Raw genomic sequence first — 24,302 nt, forward strand, 5'->3', positions numbered from 1 at the left:
CATCTCAATACACTCTAGTTTGCTAACGATGTAATAAAAGTTTCCCATAACGTTCGGCCTATATAAGTAAAGCTATTTTTTACCCTAAGTAACATACATGTCTTCGTTACGTATCAGAGTTTGAAAGTGTTTGTTATTTATACTGTCACTGCTGTCTTGTTAAGCCACATCAGAAACCAAGGTTGTCGTTGTGAGATATTTTGTTTACTGAAAGTAACAGACCTGACACGGCCTAACGGTTAGTGCACTCGGCTCGCAATCTTAGGGTCACGATATTACTGTAATCCTGAATGCTTAAACGTCACCTAAAAGTTCCCGTATGTAAAAACGTTATTTCAGTCCAAAATATTTAAATATTACTGAATAGTGCACGAATGTAAAGACGCTACTTAAGCGCCGCTACAAGAGCTCAGGGTTTTCAAACAATAATATTAAATTGCCAGTCAAAAATGTAGACCGAAAAACCGAACGATAATTAGTTATTACTAACAATTTTTTGTGTATTTTTCAACTACGTTGTGCCCTTTTAAATTCTAAATTCTGACATGTTAAACTAATTTCTATTAATTAGTTTCGTTGAATCTTGCGGGGTTCTTTGTTCATCGGCATGGTAAAGCGTGCAACTCGTAATCTGAGGGTCGCGGGTTCGCGCCCGAGTCGCGCCAAACATGCTCGCCCTCCCAGCCGTGGGGGCGTTATAATTTGACGGTCAATCCCACTATTCGTTGGTAAAAGAGTAGCCCAAGAGTTGGCGGTGGGTGGTGATGACTAGCTGCCTTTTCTCTAGTCTTACAATGCAAAATTAGGGACGGCTAGCACAGATAGCCCTCGAGTAGCTTTGTGCGAAATTCCAAAAAAACAAACATCTTTGTTCATATTTTGTGTTATTATTAAGTTAGTACAGCTTTACGAGCGATTTTTAGGTTTGAAAATTGTATTTATATTGAATTAAAAAGAAACTCTAGAGGGCTTCCCATGAGAATCATTAAACAATCAGATATCACATTTCTAGAAAGGGGAAACACCCAAAATCTAACCTGTATAAAGGTTGGTGTCCAATTCAGAAATGTAATTACTACTGTAATGGGGTTCATAAGAATATACAACTAGGAAAAAGTTAAAGATTGACGTGTTGAAAAAAAATCCCTGGCACGTAATGCGATATAGTGGATAGTTTCGTTAAAGGTTGGCTTATGACATACGCGATTCGTTTCGTGCGCGCTGTTGCAATCGGACTATAACACAGTTGTATTTGCGTTACAGATATTTATATTTAACTACAGTATTACTTCATCTAGTACCATCATCATTATTTAAGCGGAAATCTTTTCAAGTTTATTGTTTGGTTAACAAATTCTATGTTGAAGAAAATAGATGCTATGAAATTCTACTATCCCCGCCCTCTTCACGTGCACTGTTGTTCCATTTCCAGCTAGCGCTTTTTTTCATTAAATACACTGTATTTTAGATGTGCACCTACAGGATATTGGAAAATTGCGAAGGTGTGTTAGAGAAAAAGCAGGAAATGCCCAATCACTTGCATACAGGATGTTGGATGATTTTATTCCAAAACTGTTTAATTTCTTCATCTGGCTTCGAACTATCCGTTTGATACACAAGCTATGGACAGTGTTTTCTCGAAGTTTATAGTTGTTTCTCACTGATCATCGTATGTGGTTTCGTGAAAAGGGGCCAGATGCTGGGTTGTACGATTTTACGAATGGTTTTAATTGTTATGATCGTTCAACTCCCCACCACTAGGGGCGACATGGAATCTTGTCTCAGTAAGGAAATGTCTCCTTACGAGGAAAAACAGGTACTCAATATTTATATATTGTTGCTTACTTTCTACTTTAGTTGAGGCCTATTAACGTCGCCAATATGTTTTACAATTTACTCAATGTGAAAACTACAATGTTTTTGTTTTAACTACCGGTTCTGTTGTCCACAGTAATCTGGCGATGTTTCTCAGTGAACATTTCAGTCACATATTCAATTTTTAAACATACAACATAGTTACAGATTCCAGTTTCTAGTTTATTTATTTTATGCCGTTTCTTAAATGTTTTTTCGGTTATTCTTATTTCTTAACTACTACTTATGGTTTTACAAAAATCTATTAATTTATTTTGTATTTTGATTGGTACCATTAATTAAAAGCATTTTCTTTTTATTTCCTGGATGAATATTATTTACGTGTATATCATGTCTAATTTGGCTGCCATTAAGTCAACGGTTTATGGACTTTAAATTTTAAAATTCAATGTTTGAATCCCCATGGTGTACAGAACACAGTACATTATGTAGGTTTGCGCTAAAACAAATACATCTATTTTGGAGTTTTACAAATTCTATGATAAATGTACTAAATCCTCCAAAATAATGTGTGTATGTGAAACTCAAATCATTTATCTTGAACTGTAAATCTTGCAAGTGTTAGTTGTATCGTAAAAGTAATTTAAGGTGCTTCTACACTCATAGATCACGGCATGGATAGGTAGTCAGGGGGTGCTCGACTCGCAATCTGAGGGTTCCGGGTTTAAATCCCTGTCCCATCAAAAATGATCGCCATTTCAGCCTTGAGGGCGTTATATTGTACGATCAATCCAGCTATTCGTTGGTAAAAGAGTAGCTCAAGAGTTAGCGATGGTGATGATGACTAACTGTCTTCCCTCTAGTCTTTCACTGCTAAATTAGGAATGGTTAACGCAGATAGCTCTCCTTTCATTTACGCCAAATTCAAACTTTTTATAGTGACGTACCATTATTAGACGACGTGTTAATTTCGTTTTTCATAAAGAGCATGATTAACGAACTATTTTTTCTTTTCAATAACATGAAAGTTGAAAGTAATCGTTATAATACTTGTGGCTGTTTTATAATATCACTAATATTAATTGTATTTATCATAAGCCCAATATGTGTGTGTGTGTGTACATATATATCACGCTTTCCAGCAAACGTTCTTCACACAGTTATTACTACTAGCATATATATTATTATCTAAAATAATGCCAATTTCAGTTCAAGTAACGATAACAAATTAGTTTTCCTTAATTACAGACTTACTGCTACTTCTATCCACTAGCCCTGAAAATAGAAATAAAACCACCCTAAAATTTCTACCATGTGAAACTCCGAATCTCCGCCCACACAAAAACATGTTCCATGAAACTAAATAATCTTTAAAAGAACTACAAATCCTACTTTAGTAGTTCTTACATATTCAACTTTTCTCTTGAAGATTTATTCTAGTATAACAATGAAAAGTCGGGATAAGCCTAACTACTTGAACTTCGGTATACTGAATAAAATAGTTAAATATCGATAAACTTTAGTGACTAACGACCTCTAACGTTTTCACGAGTTATTTGGCAGTTATTTAAACCTACTCGTATAACTTATTAAATGTTTATTTGAAATAGTTTCAGACCCTTGTCGGCTGCCAGAGATTTTCAACATGTACTGCAAGATATACTGATGTGTAAATTGGATAATATAATTTATTTATTAACTTGTGGTATATGCGGTGTGAAATATGTAGAACAAACAACTAACCTTTATGTTAAAGGGTTAACCTACATAGGTCTTAAAGTAATAAAGGTTTTCCTCATTCGATTGAAATACATCATTTTAATAGACATTCATTCAATAATGTAAAAATTACTATATTGAAAAAAACATATATAATGAAAAACTTGTTAACAAATTTTTATTTTAAAAAGAAAAACTTCTCACTTGTGTATTAAATCAGGATTTTTAATATAAAAATGTTGAATCTATAAATAGAAACATTTATATTAGAAATCATTTCAAATAAATATTTATAATAATTAACAAAACAAATCTAGGAGCAGAAGTAAATATAAAGAAAAAATTGATTGATTTTGAAAATATTTATGAAAATCTAGATTCTGCTATCTAGAGACATGTCAACCTGATGAAATTTGTAATAAAAAATTATTTGAGTTAAAAGATACAAAACTTAGATGTCTGTCAAAATATGTTAAATTTTAAAGTTAAACATATTCATATTAAAGATTTATTAAATTTATATTAAAATGAATTCAAATGCTAATAAATTATTCAAAAAGAAAAAAGAAAATGATTACATTGTGATATATTTCAAAGATAAAATTATAAGATGATTTACCACACCTTACCTAATCTATAAAAGTGTTCAAGAAACATTTTCATTATAAAACCAGTTCAATCTATAGTTAGTTTAAAATATAATAAAAAAAACTGTAGGATTTATTGTCAGTAACTATAAAAATCCATTGGAGAATTTAATTCAGCAGAAGTCGATAAATTGCATTTTAACTGTAATACTAGTGAATTCAAGAACATTTTTCACAATCATTTAGTTACAGGTAGTTTAAAGGGTATGAAGGACAAAGAATTTATATCATTATTAGAGAAAGGTACGACTAAATTAAAAATTTTATAAAAGGCTAAAAACGTGAAATTTAAAAGATTTTAAATAATTATATTATCAAGAAGAGTAAAAAATTGTTTTCCTTGTTCTTTCTTTGATATTTCATTAATTTCACGAAAATCGACTGAGAACTTTAAATTTATCTCGATATAAAATGGGTATTTCTTTCAGTATTCATTAAAATAAAATAATTTCAATAATAATTTATTATTATTATTACACAGATTGATAATGCTGGCTGTAATTTTGGCTCTATTTGTATTACAACACCAGTAATCGGGTTTCGATACTTGTGGTAGGCACAGTACAGACAGCCCATCGTGGCTTAACTATAAACAAACCAACTAGCTTTCTGTGTAAAAAAACTTATATGTTCACATTTTATTTAATAAAATTAATACTGCAAGCACATTTACAAACTTACTTTAAAGAAACTTACTATTATTACCAGTTTAAAGAAAGGTATGAAATATAGAATATATATATATACAGATTATCCTAGTTATATCTTGCTAATTTTATTTACAATTCTTAAATTGCATAAGAATCCCATTAGGTTCAGATTAATTATCAATACTTTAAACACAGTTACTAAATCTGTTTCTACTCTAGATGACTTGAAAAAATAAAAATACTGTTATCAAACAACCCTGATCAAAGTTTTTGTATTATTAAAAATAACATTCCAGTCTGTTTCTATGTACGACTGACACACTACATATATTGATACGGAATTGAAGGACTTAATCAGGGTACTCAATAATTAGTTCGATAATTTGATAAATATAGAAACAAAATATAAATTCACTAAAATTCATGTAAACATATATTTCACTTTTATAATTATAATTGTTATAATACTTTCAACGAACAAGTACATAATCAAATAATGGGTATTCCAATGGGGAGGAATTTCTCTTCAAACAGGCCTGGCATGGCCAGGTGGTTAAGGCACTCGACTCGTAATATGAGGGTCGCGGGTTCGAATCCCTGTTTCGTCAAACATGCTCGCCCTTTTAGCCGTGGGGGCGTTATAATAATTCGGTCAATCCCACTATTCGTTCGTAAAAGAGTAGCCCAAGAGTTGGCGGTGGGTGGTGATGACTAGCTGCCTTCCCTCTAGTCTTACACTGCAAAAGTAGGGACGGCTAGTGCAAATAGCCCTCGTGTAGCTTTGCGCGAAATTCAAAACAAACCAAAACCAAACTCTCCAAATATGGCCAACCTGCGTCTGTTTCTCAAAGACATATTAAGTCCTAACTTGTATATCTACATTTCCCGTTATATAGATGATTTAATTTCAATAAATAACATGAATCTTACACTTAATATATCCGAAAGAAATCGTAGTTGAAAGAAACAATAGTAATGATGTTCATGATAATTATGTATGTTTACATATAAATTTTATAGAGGGCAGAGTAAAGAAGTGAATTTAATTTTCCCGTCTATCGTGTGCGCACCTCCAATAATGCTGTTCCATCTATAATGTTAAAAATATTGTTATACTCCAGTTTAAAAGGTTTTCAATGTATTTATGAATATAAAAACTGGCAATTAGATATATTATTTATATATTTTTTATAATAAATACAAAATATTTATTTCTTGATTATGGAAAATACCTTATTGAAACGTAAAGCAGAGTGGTATGTCTACCGACTTATACTGCTGGAAACCGGGTTTCCATACCCGTGATGGGCTTGACACTGATAGCCCTTTGTGTAGTTTCGTGCTTAATAAGAAACAAGAACATCGTCAGTAAAGAAACGATTAAACTTCTAAGTGGGCTTTTCCATTACTGTATGAATTAATTGACCCTACAGATCGAGGGCAGTTATAGGACGTCTGCCTGTTAGTACTGGAGACAAAGTAGCTTAGTAAACTTGCTTAGCAGAAACTGCTAATTAAACACGATCAACAATTAATAAGTATCCATTATTGTAACTCATCATGGTAACTAAATCATTTTAACATCGATTATTGTAACTCATCATGGTAACTAAATCATTTTAACATCAATTGTTGTAACTCATCATGGTAACTAAATAATTTTAACATCAATTATTGTAACTCATCATGGTAACTAAATAATTTTAACATCAATTATTGTAACTCATCATGGTAACTAAATCCAGCACTAAAAGTCTTAACTCTTTGTAAAGGCATCCACTAATAAAACAGAAGTAAAGGTTACGTTTTTATTCTACTAAATATTAGGGACAGCGTTATTAGAATAAAAACGTAACCTTTATGTTTACGTGCGTTATTTCACGTACAAAATAGTTCATGGTATAAAAAATAAAAATACCAATCACTTCAGCTGTAACAAAATAATGAACAATCAATTAACCATGAACATATTACAACCGCACAAGGTTACCACAAATTCATCTAGTAATTGTTATAAAGAATGGTGGTTAGTATTCCTTTTAAGTGGACAGGAACCACAGTTTCGGACACTTGCTACATCTACTTGGTCAAGAGACTAGTGGTGCAAAGCTATCCGTGTGATTGTGACTGAACACCTCTAAGTCACAACCTTTTAGTAACTGCAATGATATCATTCGTCTCCTTACGATTGAGGAAGACGTGAAAAGGAGACCTAGTTCTTTGGGGAATCAGCCGCGTCAAACAATACCTTTGTGTCTAACGAGTACGAAGGAGGTATATTGTGTTGTAATCAGCCGCGTCAAACAATACCTTTGTGTCTAACGAGTACGAAGGCGGTATATTGTGTTGTAATCAGCCGCGTCAAACAATACCTTTGTGTCTAACGAGTACGAAGGAGGTATATTGTGTTGTAATCAGCCGCGTCAAACAATACCTTTGTGTCTAACGAGTACGAAGGCGGTATATTGTGTTGTAATCAGCCGCGTCAAACAATACCTTTGTGTCTAACGAGTACGAAGGCGGTATATTGTGTTGTAATCAGCCGTGTCAAACAATACCTTTGTGTCTAACGAGTACGAAGGCGGTATATTGTGTTGTAATCAGCCGCGTCAAACAATACCTTTGTGTCTAACGAGTACGAAGGCGGTATATTGTGTTGTAATCAGCCGCGTCAAACAATACCTTTGTGTCTAACGAGTACGAAGGCGGTATATTGTGTTGTAATCAGCCGCGTCAAACAATACCTTTGTGTCTAACGAGTACGAAGGCGGTATATTGTGTTGTAATCAGCCGCGTCAAACAATACCTTTGTGTCTAACGAGTACGAAGGCGGTATATTGTGTTGTATACCGAACCACAAAGGGGCACCAGATCGTCTATGTTTTGTATTTGATAGAGAGGTCACAATTCTGTGACATATTAGGACTCGGCCTCTGACTAGAAGATTTGTAACGGGGTATCAAATACATTCTGGTAGTCTAGATGGACTCTTCTGGATACGATCATCCTCTGGGCTCTTGAGGACACGATCATTATTCTAATATTCCAGATGGATTATTCTGGAAAAAATCATCCTTCTGGTAAGCCTAATACACTGTAATATTCCAGAAATGTTCATCCTCCAATCACAAGTTTCAGTAGACATGCATGGCTTCCTCAAAATACCCAAACAATCAGAAAAGTTTATAGAGTAAACAACTGTACCAACCATCATCGGTACAGAAGAAAGTTACAGCAGAAGATAACTATTACTAAGGGAGAAGTAAAGCTCGTGTGGAGCTGACTGTGGCAGTACCCATAGAGTAGGTACGAAGTTATTAACTGTGTTTGTGGCAGTTGGCATTTTAACTGCTGACGTCTTATTTTGTATTTCTGTGGTTATTAAATTTTAATAAATTCATTCAGAGGGAATTCTCAGTAGTCGCACCACTTATTTCCTTTAGGCAGGATTAGAATAACTTAATCTATGAGATCCTGGGCGTGGTCAAATACATCAATCGAAAGGGTTTGATTTCCTGACCTCTAACCCGTCAAGAGATGACGGAACTATGAGCTAAATGTTTGTATCTGAAAAATTCGAAGTCATTCTATGAGCCGATATGCCGCAGTTGATGTCTTACTTTTAGTAATTAAATACCGCGGGGTATATGAGTAATTTAATTGATATAGTTGATAAATAAGATAAATTAATAATAGTAAAAGCAACGAAAGACATAATGAGATGTCTTTGACATGCTACTCACCCCACACTTGTAGAGGAATTTCCAGAAGTAAAAACCATTAGATGCAGTTTTGAGTCAATTGTTTAAATTTATCATAATGTTTCGATCACTGGCGTGAGTATCAATAAGTAATTATTATAGCATGAACTAGAATCAATATTCGACGCATTTATCAACAAATATCTCTTCCATGTAACACAGACACCAGAACCACAACTATTTCAATTGTCACTGACTTATCATCGGTAATTCTGAACAAGGGTAAAATGAAAGAACAAGACAAGCTTTGTATATTAAATGTGTGGAGTTTTGATATGTGTTTTATCCACGCAATAATCTTGTTTTGTGTTTTTATTTTCAATTTCTCCTTGCCCAAGTGAGAGAAGGGAAATATTCCGAAACCGATATAATTGAGTGATACATAAAGCTATAGACGTCGCTTTCCATTTATAATTTAAAATTTCATTGTTCTTAAGTATTAAGCTATCTGTGTTGTGCCCACCACGAGTATCAAAAATCGATTTTAACGGTTTCAACCCTCAAACTTGTCACTGATCCACTTTAAATGAAAGTATATACATGAATATGTCTATAAACATGTATCTAGTTCAAACAACAAAAAGAAAAGGAAAACAGACATTAGTTACGAAGGTAATAAAATCTAGGAAAATGATAATTTGATACAACTTTTCAGGCCTAAACCTTTCTCAGGGTGGTGTTTGTAGAAGTCATATAAATATATAACCATATATAAATATATAGAAAGAGCATATTAGAATAATACTATCCTTACTTTTTAGAGATGTTTGAATGGGTTTTAAATACTATACTTTAACAAACGTTACTTGAAGAAGGGTTTAGGCCCGAAATGTTGTGTAAAAGTAGTTTCATGATCATTGTATCTAATGTTACTTCTTTCTTAAATTGTCTTGGATTTCCCGTTTTTTTATAGAACTTTTTGTCTGTATTTGTTCATTCCTTTAACTCTTAAATACTGGATTCAACTTTTCGCAATGAAATAAAGCAAACCATAAAGCAACGGATGCGTTGCAACATTTAGGACAAAGTAACGTTACTCTCAAACAAGTTTTTGTTGTTTACGACTGTTTGTTTGGAAGTCAAACTTATTTTTAAAACAACGATTTATTAATACAAAATAATTGTAAAAATGGGACTTCTTTCCTAGTCTCAAGAATACTTAATTAACAAAGTTACTGTGCAGGTAAAATATTGTTTTGTTTTGAATTTCGCACAAAGCTGCACAATCTGCGCTAGGATAAAAGAACTTGAAGAAACTAGAAACAGTCTCACTCAGTCACTAAGTTATCCTGTACAGTAACTTTATTAACTATTATATTTTTGAAACGGTAGACACACTCACTTTCATGATTATTATATATAATAAATAACAGCGACATGTATGTGGACTTACAACACTAGAAACCGGTTTTCGATACCCGTGGTGGTCAGAGCTCAGATATCCCATTGCGTGGCTTTGTACTTAATTTCAAACAAACTATAACAAATATTTTTAGTAGAATTTTGACTTCCAACAGTTTAAAACTAAATATCTACTGTATCTTTGTTTTAAGATTTTTGCACAGAGGGCTGTCAGTGCCTAGCTCTTACAAATTTTGTATACTAATTGACCAGAGGGAGGTCTGGTAGTCATCAGCACCCACCTGATCTAACATAAGAGGTTTGATTTTCATAACTGTTGACTCCAAAAGACTAAGCTATATGACCCATAGTCCGGACATGCTAACCTTTTGGTCACATCAACCCTCTTTTTTGTAGAATAAATATAAATTTCTGTATAGGTCATGTAAACGTCACAATAATATTTTTGGGTATTTTGACCAGCCTTTATTCCTACATGTTTATCAATGATAAACAAAACACTTCATGACGGAGAGTCCACTTTAGAGTAAGTGTGTTACCATCTGTGTGTTTATAGAGTAAGTGTGTTGCCGTCTGTGTCTTTATAAAGTAAGTGTATCACTGACTGTGTGCTTTAGAGTAAGTATGTCACTGTGGATGTGCTTTTAGAGTAAGTGTGTCACTGTTTGTCCGATTTTAGAGTAAGTGCGTTCACTGTTTGTGTTTATACATTCAGGGCGATCTTGAACGACGGTATCTCTTTCCTCACAGCCAAATTGTTTAGTAAAACCAAAATCCAAGATTATTAATCATACATCTGCTCAGAGTTGTTTGTATAAAATAAAAACGAACTGTTTGTTTTTGTTTTGAATCAATTTCTCCACTTGCCCAAATTTTCTAGTAAAATAGAAAAACGACTGGTCAGTCTGTTAGTGACCCCACTGTCGGTCCGAATTTTGGGGAATTAATTTAATCTTAACTCTAAACCAAGGAATCTGAAACACGTTCACATCCAGTCTTTGATCAAATCTACTTCCGAACCAAGGAATCTGAAACACGTTCAAGTCCAGTCTTTTATCAAATCTACTTCCGAACCAAGGCATCTGAAACACGTTCAAGTCCAGTCTTTTATCAAATCTACTTCCGAACCAAGGCATCTGAAACACGTTCACATCCAGTCTTTTATCAAATCTACTTTCGAACCAAAGAATCTGAAACACGTTCACATCCAGTCTTTTATCAAATCTACTTCCGAACCAAGGAATCTGAAACACGTTTAAGTCCAGTCTTTTATCAAATCTACTTCCGAACCAAGGAATCTGAAACACGTTCAAGTCCAGTCTTTTATCAAATCTACTTCCGAACCAAGACATCTGAAACACGTTTACATCCAGTCTTTTATCAAATCTACTTCCGAACCAAGGAATCTGAAACACGTTTACATCCAGTCTTTTATCAAATCTACTTCCGAACCAAGGAATCTGAAACACGTTCAAGTCCAGTCTTTTATCAAATCTACTTCCGAACCAAGGCATCTGAAACACGTTCAAATCCAGTTTTTTATCAAATCTACTTCCGAACCAAAAAATCTGAAACACGTTTACATCCAGTCTTTTATCAAATCTACTTCCGAACCAAGGAATCTGAAACACGTTCACATCCAGTCTTTGATCAAATCTACTTCCGAACCAAGGCATCTGAAACACGTTCAAGTCCAGTCTTTTATCAAATCTACTTCCGAACCAAGGAATCTGAAACACGTTCAAGTCCAGTCTTTTATCAAATCTACTTCCGAACCAAGACATCTGAAACACGTTTACATCCAGTCTTTTATCAAATCTACTTCCGAACCAAGGAATCTGAAACACGTTTACATCCAGTCTTTGATCAAATCTACTTCCGAACCAAGGAATCTGAAACACGTTCAAGTCCAGTCTTTTATCAAATCTACTTCCGAACCAAGGCATCTGAAACACGTTCAAGTCCAGTCTTTTATCAAATCTACTTCCGAACCAAGGCATCTGAAACACGTTCACATCCAGTCTTTTATCAAATCTACTTTCGAACCAAAGAATCTGAAACACGTTCACATCCAGTCTTTTATCAAATCTACTTCCGAACCAAGGAATCTGAAACACGTTCAAGTCCAGTCTTTTATCAAATCTACTTCCGAACCAAGACATCTGAAACACGTTTACATCCAGTCTTTTATCAAATCTACTTCCGAACCAAGGAATCTGAAACACGTTTACATCCAGTCTTTTATCAAATCTACTTCCGAACCAAGACATCTGAAACACGTTTACATCCAGTCTTTTATCAAATCTACTTCCGAACCAAGGAATCTGAAACACGTTTACATCCAGTCTTTTATCAAATCTACTTCCGAACCAAGGAATCTGAAACACGTTTACATCCAGTCTTTTATCAAATCTACTTCCGAACCAAGGAATCTGAAACACGTTCACATCCAGTCTTTTATCAAATCTACTTCCGAACCAAGGAATCTGAAACACGTTCAAGTCCAGTCTTTTATCAAATCTACTTCCGAACCAAGACATCTGAAACACGTTTACATCCAGTCTTTTATCAAATCTACTTCCGAACCAAGGAATCTGAAACACGTTTACATCCAGTCTTTTATCAAATCTACTTTCGAACCAATGAATCTGAAGGTTATCACTAAATGATCCCACGTATAGGTTTGCTGAAGTTTATTTTCATGGTTTTTACAGCTATTCTTGTTTTACAAATTGTATTAAATATATTAACGTGAATGTCATGGAAATTAAATGAACCATGTCAACACATGGTTGAAAAAGAATAGAAAAACATCTTTGAGAGAACAGGCACATTTATTTTTATTTCTAGACTTTGTGTGCTTGTATTGTTTCAAAATGTTCCTATTATCAGCGTCATTTCTAGATTTGTGTTTATTTAGGGGGAGACATGTGGTGGCAAAGAATAAATCTGTAGGAGAGGGACAGAATATAATATTTTCATGTGATTAGAGTCAAAGACCGTATCTCAGATTGTTTGTCAAACAGTGTGCTATTATTCGTACTCTGTCCATTAAAGATATTGAAATTAATGTTTTAACATCGTAAGCCTGCAAACTTACCGCTGAGTGACTAGGGGTGGCGAGCATATCTCAAATGGAAAAGCTAATGGAAGCTTACAAATCTTCAAGGTATAATCTGCCTCTCCACTAAATTCCAATGAATACGCCCACGCATATTATAAAGCTTCCCCCCCCCAAGCCATAGGATTATTCTTGTAAGTATGTGTACTGGTTGAAGCGATTAGATCATGAGCTGAGGAATTGAATAATAAACAACAAGTGGGGCAGCGGTAAGCTTATAGACTTCGCTAAAATCCTGGGTTCGATTCCCCGCGGTGGATACAGCAGCAAGACCAAGGTGACTTTGTTTTAAAATAAAGGAAAGCAAGTAATAACTAATAATAGTAAAGCAGGTTTCTGATTCGTAGGTTCCTCTTGTACTTGTCAAACAGCTGAACAAAGCCAGGAATCTTTTTGATATTGTGCACTTGTGTCATGGAAACAAAAACGGTTGGAAGGTATTATTCATGTATGGTAAGTTCAATTTTATTTTCTTATGTGGCTAAGATGTTGCAATATGTCGTATGATTTGTTTTATATTTGTGCACTGTGAACCTTGACAGGTTTCATTGATTGGTCTTTCTTACGAGGCGTTCTTAGATCAATATCATCCACTGAGGTAGTTTTATGTGCCTGTTTGATCAAACTGCCATCGATCCATTCCCTTCGATTGCTCAGCGGTAAGCTTGAAGGCTTGTAACACTAAAATTTAAGGTTTGGTCCTTGTGGTATGTACAGCACAAATAGTTCATTGTGGATCTCTTTGTTTAACAATGACAATAAAGATTTTTATCGCATTGAATTCTTAATTAACAATTTTCAGTTAAAGATTAGCATGATGAATTGAGGATCACGAGATCCAAGGTTCGAGCATGAAATATATTACTAAATACGCTCAACTGCTTTAACTCTAGATGTGTTATAATCCTACTGTCAGTTAAACACAGCCGTGTATGGGGTAGATATTGTTACCCTGTTACTCGATTTTCCTATTTCTGGTTAATCCTTCTAAATTAGTGTGTCATTCAGGTTGAATAGGGTAGAAAATCTAATTACACAACCAGTCGTGTTCTACAGTGTTTCAATACTATTTTAACATAGGGAATTATTTATCTTAAATTTCCGGTGTTGTTAAAAATCGATTGTTTCAGTAAACAGGCATGTTTTCTTTTTCTACTGTTCAAACAAAGAAATCGTCTTTTTTCACGTTTTAAGGCTTAAGACGCTAAAATCAGATACACGTGATGTGCAGAGCACACATAGGCAACATTTATTTTTTGACGTTTATCGTATTTTGTTTCTTTTCATTTCACGAACGCTATTTATTTATTTTTTACACAGCTTTTCGACGATTTCTTGACAATATCTCTTCATCAGAACCTACATTAAGACTTGGTGAGTATGACTGATATATATTTGCAGGGGTCGCTTTATGAATATTGTAGCAGACGAGTTTTAGTACTGTTTCTCCTCAAGTGTAAAACAAATAAAATAAAACATAATTTTTGTTGCGATAAAAATATATCACTGAAACGAAAATAATAGGCAGTAGATGATGCACTTTAAGTAAAAGGACAAAAAAACCATAAACTTTGAATAGTTTTTGTTTACTTGTCAAACCTATTTCAGTAAATTAACTAAATTATAAAAAGGTTTTATAATCTTAAAATGTTTAATTAATTGTTGTCTGACAGTTTTCTTACACACTTCACACATTGTGAATGTTCGAATGAATGAATGAATGTCGGCGGTGTTTGGGTACATACCCTGGAGGGTCAGGTTCTCTATGACCTCTTCCTCCTCCCCGTACTTATATTCTTGGCTGATTGATATTTATGACTGTAAACTGAATTTTATTTGGTCCTTTTCAGGACAATGTCCCTGTATTTTGGCTCGTATACAGTTTTTATTCTATTAGCAGAATGTCAAGTTTGCTGGTGGCATTTTTTTAAATACATAAATAAAGAAACTATAATTTTTTTAAATTTTTTTATTTAAAGTTTATATTTTTATTATTATTTAAAGTTTTTATATTTTTTATTTATTTTTATATTTGAAATATAAGTTAACTGGGGAGAGATATTTAGGACTAGCTTCATCATGTATGAGGTACCTGTCTAGTTCGCATAGTAATTCGTTTTTCATCTAATTCTTATTAAAGTACATAACTGTAATATGTAGGAGTCTATCTGGTATGGTTGGTATGTTCGACTATTTCACACATTAAACACAGGCGAACGAGCAAATTTGAATTTCGCGGGAGAATCAACCATCCGGGCATCTTATGAACAATCTACTCTAACAGTACAGGTAAAGACAAACAATCTACTTTAAAAATACAGTAACGATGAACAATCTACTCTAACAGTACAGGTAAAGACAAACAATCTACTCTAAAAATACAGTAACGATGAACAATCTACTCTAACAGTACAGGTAAAGACAAACAATCTACTCTAAAAATACAGTAACGATGAACAATCTACTCTAACAATACAGATAACGACGAACAATATACTCTAACAATACAGATAACGACGAACAATATACTCTAACAATACAGATAACGACGAACAATATACTCTAACAATACAGATAACGACGAACAATATACTCTAACAATACAGATTACGACGAACAATATACTCTAACAATACAGATAACGACGAACAATATACTCTAACAATACAGATTACGACGAACAATATACTCTAACAATACAGATAACGACGAACAATATACTCTAACAATACAGATAACGACGAACAATATACTCTAACAATACAGATTACGACGAACAATCTACTCTAACAATACAGATAACGATAAACAATCTACTCTAAAAATACAAATAACGATGAACAATCTACTCTAACAATACAGATAACGATGAACAATCTACTCTAATAGTACAGATAAAGACAAATAACCTACTCTAACAGTACAGATAAAGACAAACAACCTACTCTAAGAGTACAGATACAAACAAGCAACCTAGTCTAACAGGACAGGTAAAGACAAACAACCTACTCTAACAGTACAGATAAAGACAAACAACCTACTCTAACAGTACAGATAAAGACAAACAACCTACTCTAACAGTACAGATAAAGACAAACAACCTACTCTAACAGTAAGATAAAGAGAAACAACCTACTCTAACAGTAAGATAAAGACAACAACGTACTCTAAGAGTACAGATAAAGACAAACAACCTACTCTAACAATACTTTTCTGGAAACTCTTTAATCTATTGATGGATGTTTTTCTGTGTTCACCTTACGACGGTACCTTTGATATCGGTGTTATGTTTTTAATCCAAACAAAATATAGCAACATTTTAGAATATGTCCAATTGTAATTCAGAAACAGAAAGCCAATAGGAAACTGAACAGTTAATGTTTCTGTAAGTGTGTATGTTTGTTGGTACAGAAAGCCAACAGGAAACTGAACAGTTAATGTTTCTGTAAATGTGTGTGTTTGTTGGTACAGAAAGCCAACAGGAAACTGAACAGTTAATGTTTCTGTAAGTGTGTATGTTTGTTGGTACAGAAAGCCAGCAGGAAACTGAACAGTTAATGTTTCTCTAAGTGTGTGTGTTTGTTGGTACAGAAAGCCAACAGGAAACTGAACAGTTAATGTTTCTGTAAGTGTGTATGTTTGTTGATACAGAAAGCCAACAGGAAACTGAACAGTTAATGTTTCTCTAAGTGTGTATGTTTGTTGGTACAGAAAGCCAACAGGAAACTGAACAGTTAATGTTTCTGAAAGTGTGTATGTTTGTTGGTACAGAAAGCCAATAGGAAACTGAACAGTTAATGTTTCTGTAAATGTGTGTGTTTGTTGGTACAGAAACCCAACAGGAAACTGAACAGTTAATGTTTCTGTAAATGTGTATGTTTGTTGGTACAGAAAGCCAACAGGAAACTGAACAGTTAATGTTTCTGTAAATGTGTGTATTTGTTGGTACAGAAAGCCAACAGGAAACTGAACAGTTAATGTTTCTGTAAATGTGTATGTTTGTTGGTACAGAAAGCCAACAGGAAACTGAACAGTTAATGTTTCTGTAAATGTGTATGTTTGTTGGTACAGAAAGCCAACAGGAAACTGAACAGTTAATGTTTCTCTAAGTGTGTATGTTTGTTGGTACAGAAAGCCAACAGGAAACTGAACAGTTAATGTTTCTGTAAATGTGTATGCTTGTTGGTACAGAAAGCCAACAGGAAACTGAACAGTTAATGTTTCTGTAAATGTGTATGTTTGTTGGTACAGAAAGCCAACAGGAAACTGAACAGTTAATGTTTCTCTAAGTATGTGTGTTTGTTGGTACAGAAAGCCAACAGGAAATTGAACAGTTAATGTTTCTCTAAGTGTGTATGTTTGTTGGTACAGAAAGCCAACAGGAAACTGAACAGTTAATGTTTCTCTAAGTGTGTATGGTTGTTGGTACAGAAAGCCAACAGGAAACTGAACAGTTAATGTTTCTCTAAGTGTGTATGTTTGTAGGTTCAACACTCAAAGGTTGTAATATTTGTTTCATCCATCTATTGTACCTCATCTTTCTCTCTAAATGATTTTGTAATATTTTTTCTTAGACAGTGGACAGAAATTTACGGATATATGTATATATAACACCTATTGCGTAACTTTGCGTTAAAACATATTTTTACGCCACTAATTATCTTCTGTTTCAGTTATTCTCTGTCTGTCTCTGCAGACTTCTTTGCTGGTCTGTGGAAAGGTTGCGTAATTACAATAAAAAAAGCGGTAACATAACTTGTAGACCCCATTACGGTCCACCGAATTAACAACAACTAATGTAGGTGGCTCGTCGATAAATAAATAAAAACATTTTTGAACCAGTTATAATATTGGGTATTACATTGGAAGGTATAATTTATATATATATATAATAAACTTTTAAAGTTGCATGAATTACATATGATAGTGTTTAAATCGTTTGTTTTTAGCAGAGATTGATAGACCAACAAGTAGGACCTCGACTACTTCTTCTGGTAATATAAGTGGTAAGTTCACAGCACGTGCTTTAATTATAATACATCATACTTGTTAGATTGGGTTAAAATAGTAGTTAACACTCACAAAGCTGAGAAACTGTTGAAACCAAACCTACAATACAAAGTACATAATACGTGCAAACCAACAGACAGATTATTAATTAATTACTTTTAGAGTAGAATATGTTACGCATATAAAACAACTCTTCATACTTGTATTTATTAATATTATTTCCTTCTATTATATCCATACATGCACAAAGCAGTGTCTGAACATATATTTTAACCGTTATGAAAATATATAAATACTTTGTGAAAATTCCAGATATTACAGTCTTAATGTTATTAACGTCTCTACTTCAAAGGTCAACCTTCGTATTTATTCATTTTAGGTTTCTTTTTCGTGTTGAAAATCTATTCTTTAATCTTTCATTCCAGACAACTATGGCATTTAGATAAGATATTTCCATGTGATAAAATGTTATCTGTTTGTGATATGCCATATTCTTATCCAAAATGTTACACAATAATATTGTTTGTAGTGACGTTTTAGATGGCAAGTGTAGTTCAAATATTGAATCATAAACGGGTAGGAGAGTTTCTTCTTTATAAATGAAAATCAGTTAGAACTTTATAAACAACGTTTTTACTATGGTATCGATCAAGTGGTTTTACGTTATTTTCCCACATCCTGTTTCCTTCCTGGATGCTGAATTCGTTATCAAAGATTTAATGGTGTTTCGTGTTGTTTTTCTATGATTTTAATAGGTAAGTTCGATTCTCTAACTAATATTTAGTTTTATTATCACTTAGATATGTAATTGTCTAAGTAGTCTCTGCTATAAACGTGCTTTCTGTGTATCTTTGGAAGTATGTCCGTTTTATTTTTCCTATCATTTGTATAAATTCCCGTGAATAAGCATTTTATTAAAGAATCATAAAATATTCAAGAGTGTTTGATATTATGTTAATATGACCTAAACTTTCTAAACACGTGTATCAATATTTTATTTGCTGTTAAAGGTGTTATAATTTAGATTCAACTGGATTAGTGAACTGGTAGGGCATCGATAGCTCCTGATGAAGTTGTAATAGCGAAATATTGAGTTACATTCTGGAGATACAGTTAGGACTTGAGTTGACAGGGGGTAGGGCGAACTAGCGCGGCGTTCCTGCTGTAAGAAACTGTCAAAAATAGCCCTGTTGTCAGAAATGTTTACTGTTCTGAAATGTCCGAGGACATGTGTAAAGTTATCACAATCTTACTAATTCATGTTGTTTATGGAGGCCTACTTTGTGACGTGTCATTCATCTATGTACGAGTGTGAACATCAACGGACATAATAACGTTATCAAATAATCAAAATAAGAGACTATGACAGTCCTCGAATCCCCTTCCCCTGGATATAAGTCGTGATCTTATTTACCTCTATAGAAATGTCATATCCGCTGCCGACGACGCGTTTCGCTCAATCCAGAGCTCATCATGTCGGCAGGGAAACAACAAACACAGTAATATCGGAACACTATATTTATTTTGATGTAAGTAAGGTCAGTATTTGAAAGCAGTTAGATGCAGAATCGTAACAAATACCTTTTAAAACAATACAGATAATTCACATTGTTAACATTTTCTACAGTGAAGTTAGGACTAAAACGATCATTAGTGAAAATCCGTGGTCTTCAATATTGGCATATTGGCAGAGGTATTGTGAGTTTCACAAAATTAAGATCGCAAATCTAAGTAAGTAAACAAAGTTTGGAAACCATTGGACTATTGTGACGTAGAATCTATCAATATTATACCGAATTAATTATTTTAGCAACTATGGTAATTACGTCAGACGGCTTCCAGCGCATACCATCTTATGACAAGTGTACTGAAAATAATTTATGTTTATTTTTAGTGCACTTTATGATCTTATTTTGTCATTAGATCACATTTACCCTACTGGCTAGAAAAAAACGAACATTTATTAAAACCAATTAGAGAATTAAACTCATTTATAGGTTGTTTACATAACTTATTGCAGCACATAATTAAATCAGGAAAATCGTCCATTGACACTTTAAAAGATCTGATGGCATAAGATGGATATGCTGGTAATCTGATTTCAGCAATTTAGATTGAACCATTAGACCTTTTTCTACAAATACCAAATACCTAAGGGGTCAACCTGCAAGCAATTGTTATAAAAACTATTTTGGAAATCAAACGATCAAGCTCTGATCTTAGGCCTGATTTCATGGTAGTTGTAAGAGACGCACTGGATGTAAACGTTTTACTGGGATCCGGAGTACAAAAAGGAACTTCTCGTGCACTAGTGGCTGCTCTGTAACCTTCACTAGAAAATCAACATTCTAGGAAACGATAACAACACATTTTTTAAACAACTCAAACAGATTCAATACTTGTGATAACAAAACAACAACAAAAACAACAAATCAATTCATTTCAAACTTCATAAAATGCTGTGAACAAAGTTTACGGGGCCCGGCATAGCCAGATGGTTAAGGCGCTCGACTCGTAATCTGAGAATCGCGATTTCGAATCCCCATCACACCAAACATGCTCGCCTTTCAGCCGTGGGGGCGTTATAAAGTTACGGTCAATCCTACTATTTGTTGGTGAGAAAGTAGCCCAAGAGTTTGTGGTGGGTGGTGATGACTAGCTGCCTTCCCTCTAGTCTTACACTGGTAAATTAAGGACAACTAGAGCAGATAGCCCTCGTGTAGCTTTGCGCGAATTAAAACAAAAAACAAAGCTTATGAAAGTAACGATAAGGGAAATATTAATAAGATTCCTCATAATTAACCACTGATTAATTATTAATTTACAGTTCATCTTCCGTTAATTACATGTTACCTCATAATTAACCACTGATTAATTATTAATTTAGTTCATCTTCATAATTATGTTACCATAATTAACCACTGATTAATTATTAATTTACAGTTCATCTTCCGTTAATTACATGTTACCTCATAATTAACCACTGATTAATTATTAATTTACAGTTCATCTTCCGTTAATTACATGTTACCTCATAATTAACCACTGATTAATTATTAATTTACAGTTCATCTTCCGTTAATTACATGTTACCTCATAATTAACCACTGATTAATTATTAATTTACAGTTCATCTTCCGTTAATTACATGTTACCTCATAATTAACCACTGATTAATTATTAATTTATAGTTCATCTTCCGTTAATTACATGTTACCTCATAATTAACCACTGATTAATTATTAATTTACAGTTCATCTTCCGTTAATTACATGTTACCTCATAATTAACCACTGATTAATTATTGAATAACGACTAAAGTGATCTAATAATTCAATACTACTTAATGACTATATCTTAGATAGTGACGTCATAAATCATTACAATTGGTACATCATGGAACGTGATTGGGCTATTTTTGATAAACTGCCTTTAATGAGACGATAATAGAAGGATATATCTTTATTGTATTCAGAAGTAAATGCATGTAATGATGTGGTAAAAACCAACATATCAAATCTTAATATGACAAACAGTGATATGATTTATTGATAAAAACACAAACATGCATTTTTAAGGCTTATTTCTGATCATTGATTTAGGACAGAACCTGCTGTCCATTGACCACAATGCTACATGTCATCCCAGACCAGTTCCCTTTCAAGTGCCACAACCATCAGACCCGGCTTCCATCTTTTATCCAGCCTGTGTTGAACTACATCGCTGCGTGGGATGCTGTGGGCATTCGCAGTTAACATGTACGGCTACATCTGTAAAGAACGTCAGTAGGCAGGTACGTACTTTCATATCGTTAAGTAATACGGCTATATCTGTATAGATTGTCAACAGACGGGCATCTAGTCTAATAACTAGATACACAATGTTCGAAAAACACATATTCCAACCTCAGTGAAATGTGAAAATAGTATTACAAAGATGTCTAGGTGTGTGCGTATAATGTTTTCTACGGTTTGTGGAGAAAACTTATTGATGTTGATGAAGTATTTTATCTGGTGAGCATAGTTTTATGGCTGTGTTTATTTGGTTTCTTAGTATCTTGAGGTTTTGTTTTGTTTCATGTGCTGAGTCACAAGGAATGTATAGTCCAGTATGGGTGATTTTTCGATGGATTTCTGTTTTAAACTGTGTATCGGTTCTTGTAATTTTGAGATTAAGAAATGATATCTGATTGCTTCCTTCCAGTTCACATGTAAAGTTAATGTTGGGATGTGTTGAATTAATGTGATTGAAAAAATTAAGTGTGTGTTCTGTAGATGTGAATTCCGCAATCGTGTCGTCTACATATCTGTACTAGTATAGTGGTGGGTGTAATGCTGTGTTAATTGATTGTGTTTCAACTTGTGTCAAAAATATATTGGCCAGAACTGGTGATACTGGATTGTTCATGCTTAGGCCATTTGTTTGTATATAGTTGTGGTTGTTGAACATGAAGTTTGTCTTCATCGTGATGAATTCTATGAGGGTTGCTAATAGGTTGCTGGGAATGTCTATTGATGGGTTAGGGTTTCTGATATGATTAAGTTGATTAAGGTTAGATTTGAAATTAAAAGAGTCTTTGATGAATGAGCTGGCTGATGTTGCATATTTGGAGAATGCCCATGCTATGTATTTACCAAGATTGTAATTAAACGATTCATATGTGGACATTATTGGTCGTAATGGACAATCTGGTTTATCAGGTTTGGGGATGCCGTATATTTGTGGTGTGCGCGTATCGGTCTTGCGTAGGTAGGAATAAAGTGTTTTTGAAATTGTGTTGGATTTTTTCATTTTTAGTAGTATTTTGTTTAGATGCGTTTCGTGTGCCTTTGTTGGATTTTGTTTATTGGTTTAAATTTGTTTGTGTCTGATAGGATGTTCTTCATGTCTAGGATGTGTTCATTTGTGTTAATTATGACTAGAGCGTTTCCTTTATCTGCTTTTAGAATTTTTATGTTTTTGTCTTGTTTTAGGTTTTTAATGGAATTAATGTCTCTTTTTGTAAGATTTTTTAGTTTTCTGTTTTGTGAATTATGTTGGTGGTTTTGTGAGAAAATTCTTTGAAAACATCGTTTAAGATGTTGTTTATAGGTGTTTCTGGAAAATATAAATTTTTAATTTATTAACATTAATTTACTTTAATTAACACAGCATTACCTCCACCACTATACTAGTACAGATATGTAAACGACACGATTGCGGGATTTACATCTACAGAACACACAAATTTATTCAAAAATCAGGCACAAAACTAAGGTCTATACTATGCAAAAACTATACTGACAAACACCACACTAACATTATTTATAAAATACAATGTGATAACTGCCACGACTTCTGTATTGGAGAAACAAGTAGAAAAATGGAAACCAGATTCAAAGAACATAAAAAGTCGCTTTCACACATTTTCGAACACTGCAAATCAAATAAACACAACATAACCATAGAAAACACCCAAATACTAAATAAAAAAACAAATGCAAAATTAAAGAAGCCTTACTTATACAACAACTCAAGCCCAAAACAAACCAATACAAAGGAACACCTTTATACCTATATTAATAAATATAATCAAACATCTAAAACGCTCTCTACATTCCTACACTCAATTACACAACCGCTTTCAAACATGTGGTCATCTATCAGTCAGTTACCTCTTTCTTTCTTTGTGAACCTGATGATGACCGAAGAAGGTCGAAACGTTGTTCGCTCCTCTACATAAAATTTTCACAATCCATACCAGCCGTTTTTACATATACATTTTTCTCTACAAGTGGGTTTTCTCGTCATTATGGATTATTAGTTATTGAGTAATGTATAAATGAAACGTTAAGACAAAATGATTATAGATATGCTGCAAAACAATTTGAGTTTTGATATTGTGACAGTTTCTATTTGTGATACATTTATTTGTATTACTGTTATTTAATAACAAGAATGCAAGGTTGATTGTTTAATTTCTGTAGTGCCCGTTGGTGTACAAAGATATTTTAACACAATAAATAAACGACCTTATAAACGGTTATGGTTTGTGTTTTAATGTCAAACGAAACTTTGAGTGTTTAAAAAAACCAACCAATTTAGTGTTATAAGATCGTTTATTAATTGTATTAATAATGCAAACCTATAAAGGGAGGAAATTCATTATATGCTTAAAGCCCAGATGAAGTTTTTGAGTATATTCTTTATAACAAAAAATGCTTTACTTGATGATCAC

The 24,302-nt window shown here is 33.5% G+C and overlaps 1 protein-coding gene across 3 annotated transcripts in view; it reads left to right on the forward strand.

Annotated features, from left to right (window-relative positions):
- Positions 1 to 1,142: 1,142 nt before the first annotated feature.
- LOC143230242 (uncharacterized) overlaps positions 1,143 to 24,302 on the forward strand; it is a 30,361-nt gene continuing 7,201 nt past the window's right edge. Inside the window, exons 1-5 of one of the 3 annotated variants that reach the window (XM_076463441.1) lie at positions 1,143 to 1,816; positions 13,423 to 13,528; positions 14,396 to 14,449; positions 18,025 to 18,081; positions 21,688 to 21,878. In XM_076463441.1, the coding sequence (XP_076319556.1) occupies positions 1,697 to 1,816; positions 13,423 to 13,528; positions 14,396 to 14,449; positions 18,025 to 18,081; positions 21,688 to 21,878 (528 nt within the window). In that variant the 5' untranslated portion in view covers positions 1,143 to 1,696. The remainder of the gene's footprint in view (positions 1,817 to 13,422; positions 13,529 to 14,395; positions 14,450 to 18,024; positions 18,082 to 21,687; positions 21,879 to 24,302) is intronic. The other 2 variants (XM_076463439.1, XM_076463438.1) reach the window with 2 other exon arrangements.

This window comes from Tachypleus tridentatus, chromosome 10 (assembly GCF_004210375.1).
Source record: "Tachypleus tridentatus isolate NWPU-2018 chromosome 10, ASM421037v1, whole genome shotgun sequence".
Lineage (NCBI taxonomy): Eukaryota > Metazoa > Arthropoda > Merostomata > Xiphosura > Limulidae > Tachypleus > Tachypleus tridentatus.